The 10001-nt window shown below is 39.5% G+C and overlaps 1 protein-coding gene across 1 annotated transcript in view; it reads right to left on the bottom strand.

The window, feature by feature from the left end:
• Window positions 1-3948: 3948 nt before the first annotated feature.
• Window positions 3949-10001, bottom strand: part of LOC113068297 (zinc finger protein ZFPM2-like) — a 46371-nt gene continuing 40318 nt past the window's right edge. Inside the window, exons 6-7 of the mRNA XM_026240988.1 lie at window positions 8497-8703; window positions 3949-6885 (exon numbers count right to left, since the gene is read on the bottom strand). Coding sequence (XP_026096773.1) covers window positions 4571-6885; window positions 8497-8703 — 2522 coding nt within the window. The 3' untranslated portion in view covers window positions 3949-4570. The remainder of the gene's footprint in view (window positions 6886-8496; window positions 8704-10001) is intronic.

The following is a 10001-nucleotide window of genomic DNA, read 5'->3' as shown; positions in this document are numbered from 1 at the left end:
TAATACGCATTTATCCACAAATGACTTAAGCTGTTCGCTTTTTTAATGTGGCTGACACTCCCTCTGAGTTAAAACAAACCAATATCCCGGAGTAATGCATGTACTCAAACAGTACACTGACTGTTACGCCATTACGTCATTTGTGGATTAATGCGTATTTGAGATGCGAATCGGTTAAAACGATTCAGTTCGATTTGGTGAACTGAATGATTCGTTCGCGAACCGGGTATACAGACTGCTTTGTTTTGAACTCTCTCTCACAACAGACACGGAAGAGAAGACAATGCTGAATAAAGTCGTAGTTTTTGCCATTTTTGGACCAAAATGTATTTTCGATGCTTCAAAAAATTCCCACGGATCCTCTGATGTCACATGGACTACTTTGATGATGTTTTTCTTACCTTTCTGGACATGGACAGTATACCGTACACACAGCTTCAATGGAGGGACTGAGAGCCTTTTATGTTCCGAAGATAAAAGGAGGTCTTACATGTTTGGAACAGCATAAGGGTGAGTTATTAATGACATAATTTTCATTTTTGGATGAACTAACCCTTTAAGTCGAAATTATTTATACAATCAAGTTGATTATACTTACAAAATTAAATTATCAGCTGAATGTAAGTTTTAAGTTGAAATATAAATATTTTGAAATACTTAAAAAAAAATGTATCCATTCTTATGTGAATTATTTTGCAGAGATGAGCCACCATCACATACACTACGACCATCAAGTAACTAAAGTTGACCAAGTGAAGATTTTAAGAATACACAACACCATGGAAATATAAGCCAAACATGACACAAACCACATATATGACCATCCGTCATCATTTACTCACCCTCATGTCGTTCCAAACCTGTATGGGTTGCTTTCTTATGTTAAACATAAAAGAAGATATTTTGAAGATTGCTGGAAATCAAACAGGTGGTGTGGTTGCCATTGACTTCCATCGTTTTTTTTTTTCTTTTTTCTTTAGAGTGAAACCTTGCTTTCCAAGGCAAATGAATGTTTTTCAACCATTGTTCTTTCTTGGTTAAGCTCATGGCTTAGTTTCTCTGTTAAGAGAGCACGTCAGACTAGTTAAAACCTGAGAAAACCACAAAATCTAAAAACAAATTGATCTCATGCATCGGGGATTAATGGTGGATGTAATAAAGAAGTGTTTATTATTATTATTATTATTATTATTATTATTATTATTATTATTATTATTCTCTTAGACAGCATACACCAGATGCCAGTCACACTGAGCAGATGTCTGTGTGATTATAACCGTGAGTCTACATGAGCTGGTGAACACATCAGAATGACATTGTGTATTTATTTTATAATTCAAAAATGCAGCACAAGCTTCAAGGATTCAGTCTGAGTGAAACAGTAACCCTCCAAAATATTAATCTGCTTTTCTAACTGGAGCTGCAGACTCTTTTTGTTTAAAGAAAACAATTTTATTGTTATTCATTAGTTCATGAACTAAATATATGTTAACAATGAAAAAAATATATAAAAACACTGTTGAACTGAGATGCGATGCTTACTTTTCACCACATAAAGTGTTTTCCACATTGATGGAATTCCTTTTAATATATATATGCATAGCAACACATATTTTGACAAGGTTTATATATATATATATATATATATATATATAGAGGAAAGATTAGTCATTCATAGCAAGTGTAAACTCTTCTTCAAATAGGCTTACATTGAACACTTGACCTTGGGGTCCAAGAAAGAAAGCTGCTCTTTATTAATCTAAATCACAATTTCCTTAAATGCACAATTCTGAATCTTTGTGGAACATGAAAAAAAAAAAAATTGATAAATAGATAAATCGAAAACATGGCAACCTTGCAGTTGGGCTTCAACACATGTCAAGGCTTCTGCTAAAATGAAAAGTGGTTCCATGATAACGGCCCCTCAGTGCATCTCCTGCTTAGGAGCGAAACATGTTCCTTGTCCTGTGTTGAAGAGATGAAGTGGTTCTGAGTATCAGGCCCTTCTCTCACACCGAAGCTAAATGCAGCTGATAGGCTACTGGGAGCTTGAATCCATATGAGAAGAATCTGTGTCACATCAGAGAGCAAAGGAAGGTCAGGTGGGCTTCAGCTCTAAGCCCCTCCAACCACAGCAGGCAATCACAGAGGCAAGTCCAGATAAAGGATGAGCGATCATCAGCTCCAGCAGTGAAAAAGAGAGGATGGTTTAGGGTCTGTGTCAGAGAACAACATTCATCTTTGTTCAGTTTGTACATTAGACAAGAGATGTGCTCTATCACTCTCACCCTTTAGGTGATCTGCTCGTGTGGAGGAGCCTCTGAGAAGTGCCGGTCTCGTGTATCCGACCAAGCTAGACACGGATGCTGAGGCTTCTGGAGAGCTCAGGGTTTTGTCTGGTGTCCTCAGAAAATAAACTACCTGGATTCCAGACCAATTCATGTGTTGTATTGTCTTGATTTGATCATGATTGAAAATATGTTCTATATGCTCTATTGCAAAACACACCAACTCTCACAAAATTTGCTACATATCAGTTGTTTTTAAATGTAAAAATGCAGCACAAGCTTTCAGGATACAGTCATGAATAATTTTTAAATTGTTTCATTTAAAGTGTTTACTGCTTATGTTTCATCTTTAAAGGGGGGGTGAAATGCTATTTCATGCATACTGAGTTTTTTACACTGTTAAAGAGTTGGATTCCCATGCTAAACATGGACAAAGTTTCAAAAATTAAGTTGTACGTTTGAAAGTTATTTCTGTTCCAAAAATACTCCTTCCGGTTTGTCACAAGTTTCGGAAAGTTTTTTTCGAGTATGGCTCTGTGTGACGTTAGATGGAGCGGAATTTCCTTATTTGGGTCCTGAGGCACTTCTGCCGGAAGAGCGCGCACTCCCATATAGCAGAGCAGAGACATTCACTGATCAGAGCGAGAGCGTCGCGAAATGTCACAAAAGGAGTGTGTTTTTGGTTGCCAGGGCAAGACAACCCTGCACAGATTACCAAAGAAAAAACAGCATTAAGGGACCAGTGGATGGAGTTTATTTTTACAGAGCATCAACGGAGTTGTGCAAGTGTTTGTGTTTGTTCCCTGCATTTCGAAGATGCTTGTTTTACAAACAAAGCCCAGTTTGACTCCGGATTTGCGTATCGTTTATTTCTTAAGGATAATGCAATCCCAAGGAAAAAGGGTCACGATCGTGTGTTGGAACCGCATGCGGTGAGTAAAACTGCTTAAAATATCTCTGCCTCCTTGTTAGTGCGTCCGCCTCCCATCGGAGACCCGGGTTCGAGCCCCGCTCGGAGCGAGTCGTTGCTGCTGCTGCTCTCGTTTAGTTTCAGCCTTCACAGCTGTCACAGAGTCCAAACGCTGTCAACGCAACTGTCGCTCATGATTCTTTAGCTCCGCCCACACGTCACGCCTCCAGGTGCTCGTGTTTTTCCGGGAATCTTTCTCTTTTGAATATAATAAAACTAAATACTTTTTGGAGTTATGAAGGATGCAGTACTACTCTATAGGTACTCAAGATTAACATGATATTGAGTGAAAACGAGCATTTCACCCCCCTTTAAAGGAAGGTACTGATTGTATGTCATGAATCATAACTAACACTAGACGGTGCTAGTGCTTGCACATTTAGCCATAAATCTTCAGCAAGTCTTGAACTAAATATGCGCAGTAATGATAAAAAAAGATTAGATGTAGCAAATTCACTGACACCGCTGTCCTGAGATATCCTGATATTTTAATTTTTCATGTCACATAAAATAACATTTCCCACATTTCTGGAATTTCATTCCATACAGGTACATGCATAGCAACACAATTTTGACTTTTTTGTTTTGTTTTTTTGTAGGAAAAATTACAACGACTCATCGACACCAAGTGTAAACCCTTCTCCAGCGAGACTTTAGTAAACAGTTCACACAGACAATTTCTGAAGGTCAAAAACTTACCCTTTCATAATACTGCTTTAAATAATGTTCTATCTTTAAAAAGTATTGCTTTGGAAGTCAAATATTTAAAAAAAGAGATATTGAATCAGCAAACACATTTACAGGTCACTTTTTTAAGAAGAGTTCTGCATTGACAAGAAAAACATATGGAAGCATAAAGAAACATCAAAAACAAACTAGACTCTACATGTATTGACCGTTATTAATTCAGAAAACCTGATTGCCAGTACATAAGGATATGTTGACACATCAGTTGGCCGTATATTTATCTTTATAATCATTCGTGTAGCTTCTTTATGTAATTCTAAAAGAGAAACCTGTTTTTCATATCAGATCGGCATTTTTTTAGAGCTGCAACTTTTATTAAATGAATAAATACATAAAACACAATCAACACACCGTATTCCCAACAAATATTTTAAAAGTTTCTAATAAATGACTGTAGGATAAATCTCCTGATTTGATTGTCCTCCTGCGGCTGAGTACACCAGCATGGTATTGTAAAAATGTCTTATGTTGTTGACCACATGGAGAGAAACTGGTGCTTGTGAAAAATGTAATATGTCCAAACATCTCTACTGGGGGACTAGGTTTAAGACAGGGTGCAGGTCCACTATTTCACATGCTCTGCTGTGTGAGACGAGCAGTAAAACTTCTTATGTGTTATAAAGTTTGAGAGGTTGTTGAACTGGATGTCACAAGGACGGCAGTACTTTACATTACTTGTGGTTGCAATGGACCCATTCAACAATCTCTTGAAGCTTGTCGAGACTTCCTCGGTCTTTAAGGATGGCACAGACATTGTGCTTTCCTTACAGTTGATGGGACTGTCTGCATGGCTCTCCGGTGTAGGGGAATCATGGTGTTTATTCCCAGCATCCTCCATCTTGTCCTCGAGTTTGAGGCTGTCCTTTAAGGATGAAGACTTGTTCTGGTTCCCAGGGTCATCTGTGCTTAGATGGCTACCATCAGGCATCGGCTGGTCTTTTTCCCCCTCACTGCCCTCGTTTGGACTCTGCCTTCGTTCGCTTTGTGAGACCAGCATCCCTGTAGCGTAATCGGTGGGTTTGATTTCATAGTAAGGCCAAATTTGCTCATCAGGTCTCATTTTCTTAGCAGGTCTCGGATAAACCCCAGAGGGCTGAAACATGCTCCCAGTGTCATCTTTTAGCGGGATTGGTTGTTCCTCACTGGAAGCTTGGATGTCAAAATTTGGCACTGCATTCGGCTGTTCAATCTTTCCATGTGTAGCTGGGAGCTCAAATAGGGGTTTCTCTAAAAGGCTGTTAGTATTTCTAGGACCTTCCTTTTTGATGATTTTCTTCTCAGCGGAAGTGTTTTGCAAAATGGTACCTGGGCAGAAGTTCTGTTTGTGCTTGAGATAGTCCTCAACTTTGTTGAAGCTTAGCTTGCACACAACACACTCATGATAATCCATAAGTCCTTTAGAGGAAACCGAAGTGTTGTCAAACTGTGCAATGCATTTTTTACTGAGATCTATAGGTGTATCACCTTGTTCCTTGGAGATTGAATTACATTTTGACACAAGAGCTGATTTTGTGACTGTCAATGAAGCCTCTGGATATTTGGGCACTAACCCCTGGATCATGTTGTACCTCGGATGGTCCCTGAAGCTATCCAGTGTGTCTTTTGACATGTATGGACCTCGTATAGTGGGCATACCAAGAAATGATGGCATACCCATAGGTAGCATTAGTTCTTGTTCAGGAGTGGCCAGCTCATATGCCTTTCTTCTTTTGCGAGGACGTACTGTCTTCTGATTGGCTGCTCCTTTGTTGTTTGCGCGTTTCACTTGAGGATCATGGCGAGTGGCACAGTAATACTGCTTGTGCACCATATAGGTCTCATGTCGAGTAAAGGTGATCTTGCATGCCTCGCATGTTGTGTGGTTGGGGTCAGTTTCAGCAGGTGGTATTTTCTGGTTTTGTAAATCCAGTTGTGTACCGTTCGGCCTCTCCTGTGCACCAGATGGGGTTGATGCTTTTTTAACTTGAACCGACAGTTCATCTGTCACTTTTCCACCTGCGATAGGATTGGTAGGGTTAGGCTCATGCCCTTTCACTTCAGAGGGATGGCTGGCATTTAGCATGACAGTTAAACTAGCTCCGATTTTAGGGCTTACACTGCCTGCTGGTTTATCCAGAAGTCCAGGGAAGTCGTGTGGCCTGTGTGTGCTTTCCCAGCGACTGTTGCAGTAGTGCTTTTTGTGCACCAAATAATTATCAATGTTATTGAAGGTGATATTGCATTCGAAGCACGTTGCTCCCTTTGGCACAAGTGTGCTGTACATGACTGGAGGGTAAGAGTTTCCCCCATGACGTAACCTGCGATGGACCAACTCTGACATCTTGGCTAGGATCTCAGATGCCTGTGGGCCCACCGTAATATCCTGTGAGAATGGGACATGTGGTATGAAGGGGGGCAAAGGAAAGGCAGGAAGCAGGTGGTGTTGAATGGGTGAGGAGGCTAAACGAGGACTAGAAGGTTCTGACTTTACTCTGGAGTACGAAACACTAGCCTTGTTTCCTGAATTTCCTTCACCCTTAGTGGATGTCTGGCTACTTTCCATCTCTGGCATTTGGCTTATATCAAATTGTATTGTGCATTCTTGAAGGTCTTTCATGTTTGCATTTGGTCTAACTCGTTGAGGACTGCCTGCAATGTTGTTAGAAGAGTTACCAGCTTTGTCTTCTTCTATGAGTTTGTTGACCATATGTCCATGTAGCTCCTGGTGTTTGACCAGTTCTCTGGGGGTTTGGAATGTGAAGTGGCAGTGACTACATCTCAGGCCAGTTTGGGACAGATGGGAGAGGATGTGGTGCTGGAGTGCCACAAGAGTTTCAGCAGTGTAGTCACAAACTGTGCATTTTAAGTTGCTTCCAGTGGATATCTCATCTGACTTGAGAACTGGAAAAACAAAAAGAAAACAGAAATGGTGTTAATGAGTAACACCACAATGCAAAGTTGGGTCTAACAAAGGCAGTCTGTGCACATTGAGCCATGATGCTTGTGCAGATAACTTTAGTTTGGAATCCTGTTTCTTGATCCCTTCTTCCAGGGGAGTACAATCTTGCACCAGGAGGGCCAAGCTCCTGCAGATTATATTCCCAGCCAGCTCCAAATCACTTACCTGGAAGTTTCTAATAAGTCTCAAGACCTTGATGAGCTGGTTCAGGTGTGTTTAATAAAGTTTGGAGCTAAACTCTTTGAGACAGTGGTCCTCCAGGAACAAGTTTGGACACCCCTGCACTATACCCATAATTCCCTGTCCTCTCTCTACTGAACTACCACAAACACCTCAAACCAGCTTAAGCTGGTCTGACCATATGACAGTTGCCCAAAACTCATCTAAAACCATCAGCCCAACATTTGTGAACATCCGCGTACAACAGTGTATGCGCAAGGTCAACATTGAGTGTCTATTGGGTGGTACTGTGCATGCGTCTAACTCATCCATGCACACTCATCTGCATTTGAGTATACTTTGAAAGCTGTTTGGACGTGTCTATGCTCTAGAAGGAATGGATCACGGAAGTGAAGTATATCTGGGCCTTAAACTAGACCAACCTGACCAGATTAGTTGATATTTTGGCTCTTGAATAAACAAGTGTGTCTTTCTAATTTGTGACTGGTTAAATTGTTGTTTGAAAAAGAATGTCTTCTTGGTCTACTCACTGTTATGTGAGGATAAGTGCATTTCCAAGGAATGTGAGCCTGCAAAGCTCATATTGCATTGGGGGTATGTGCGACTGCTGAGCATTTGATGGCTGATATTGGCATTTTTCTCTGCCACCATCTCAGGGTCCCTTTGTCGCCCACTGCAGTAATACATAAGGTGGGCCTGGAGGTTTCTTTCACTCCGAAACCAGATGCCACATGCCTTGCAGGGGAAGGTGTCTTCTACAAAGACAGAAATGGACACGATAATATCTATACTGAATTATCTATAGCTTCTAAAAAGCATCTAAAATCGCATAGTTAAATAAAGTGGGGTCAAGAAATCTGAGACCACTAAACTACTTCTATTTAAAAAAAATTTTTGTTATTTTATACAAATTTATTATTGACCTTGAAATGGTGCAGAATCTTAAATAGTTCTTGTTTTATAATATACTGTTTTTTTTTTTTTTGTGTGTGTTTTTTATTCCAAAAAGCTTTTCGGAAAAGCAGAAAAAATTATTCAAAAAGTAAAGGAAATAATATTTGAAAAAAACTCAAGAGCAGATCCATGCTAGATGGATGCGGGAATGGAATATAACTGTATTTTGCAATAATGGGGTGAACCATATAAACCAACCCTATAAACCCCATTAAAGCAACTGCACTGTTGTTCTTGTACATATCAAATTCTTGTTAACTATGATTAGAGAATGGTAGAGGGTAAATATCTAATTCCTGCGAAAACTGTGAAACTGAAGATCAGCCTCAACCCTTATGTCTCTTATCCATGGCAAACATGAACATCAGAGCTGTGATGACTCTTTGACATGGATTTCCATATGATAATGCAGCACTCACTGTTGATAATAGCGCCGGGCAGAATGGACGCCATGGCTGCTTGCTGAGGAAGGAGTTGAATGCCATCCAGCTGTCGGGCCGGGTACATCCCTTGATTGTATTGAGTTTGGGCTGGTGTTTGAAGATGCCAGTGCAAATCCACCACACAGGCTGCAAGTACGTCTCCTTCCATGATGTTCTTAGTTGTGGAACACCACACATGTCCTCCTGTGAGAAAAAGCAAATTTAATATTTAATAAAATATTTGAACCATTTAAAAAAAGTTATTTATGCTATTTTGGTTTTTTTGGACCCCTTTAACTTTGATGGCATGGACAAAAACTTAAAAAAAAAAAAATCTTTAAAATATTATCTTTAGTGTTCAAACGAAGAAATTCATTCATACAGGTTTTGGATCCAATAAGGGTAAGTAAAAGAGGACAGAAGTTTCATTTTTTGGATGAACTTTCTCTCTAAGGCCAACACTAAGTTGAAAGAATTTCAGAATTGAAAATAAATGATAATTGATCATTAGAGGTTATGTCCTGATGAAAGTCATTTTCCCATAATCTTTTAAAAATTAACCCATTAAATAGACTTTGTAATGAAATATGAAATATGGTATTATATTTTGTTTATGCTAAAAAATAGATCAAAATTTAGTGCTTTATACTTGCTGTCAAACTCACCCAGACGATCATTTTTTTGTTTTGTTTTTTGTTGTTGCAATAATTTTTTTCTGTTAGTGTGGTATCGTTGCAAGGCCTTTGCCTTGAGAAATTGGCATAGCGTTAAATAGAAATGTAATAATTTTTGAACCGCTGTCCTACACACAAATCCGTTGCTTTGAGGCCACAACAAACAAGTGAGGGACAAGTGTATTGCCGAAGACGCTGCTGCTAAAGAGAATGGACATCTCAGATAAAAGTACAGCATTATCAAACTGAAGGGCTGCGGATGAAACATCCCACTGGACTCTGCAGAACAAACTCATTAGCCAGTTAGAAAGAAGAGGAGTGCTTTGTGACTGAGATAACATTTATCTGTCTAAATGATGGACATTCTGTCTGCGCGTCATCTTCCATTGAGGGGATTCAAGTTTTAAATATGACTATTTACAAAAGTCTGGAACACAAGATAACAAGAAGAGACATGATATGCAAGCAATAAATGCTAGAATTAGGACGTGGACTAATTGGGGAGTTGGACAATGAGGATGAAGTACACTCAATGCTACCTTTCAAAGATGTGTGAGTGCTCTCTGACAGCATGTCCAAGCAGAAAAAAAGGACCTGTGATGCGCCGTCATGCTTCCTGCAGAGGAATGTTAATACACGTGCTTGCATGGAAGGGACTTTTGTTATTGTGGGTCTGACATGAGGAACGATGTCCATTCAATGAAACAGATGTTTTAATGCAGTTGTCTGCAACTGATTTAGCTTCAGTACCCAGATTCTAGAATGGAAATAAAGTGGCAATTCAAAATGTTTTATCATATAGCCTAAAATTACTAATAACAATTCAGT

Source organism: Carassius auratus, linkage group LG44F (genome assembly GCF_003368295.1).
Source record: "Carassius auratus strain Wakin linkage group LG44F, ASM336829v1, whole genome shotgun sequence".
In the NCBI taxonomy this organism is placed as follows: Eukaryota; Metazoa; Chordata; class Actinopteri; order Cypriniformes; family Cyprinidae; genus Carassius; species Carassius auratus.
Note: the sequence above shows the minus strand (reverse complement) of the source record. Positions and strands in the feature narration are given on the sequence as shown.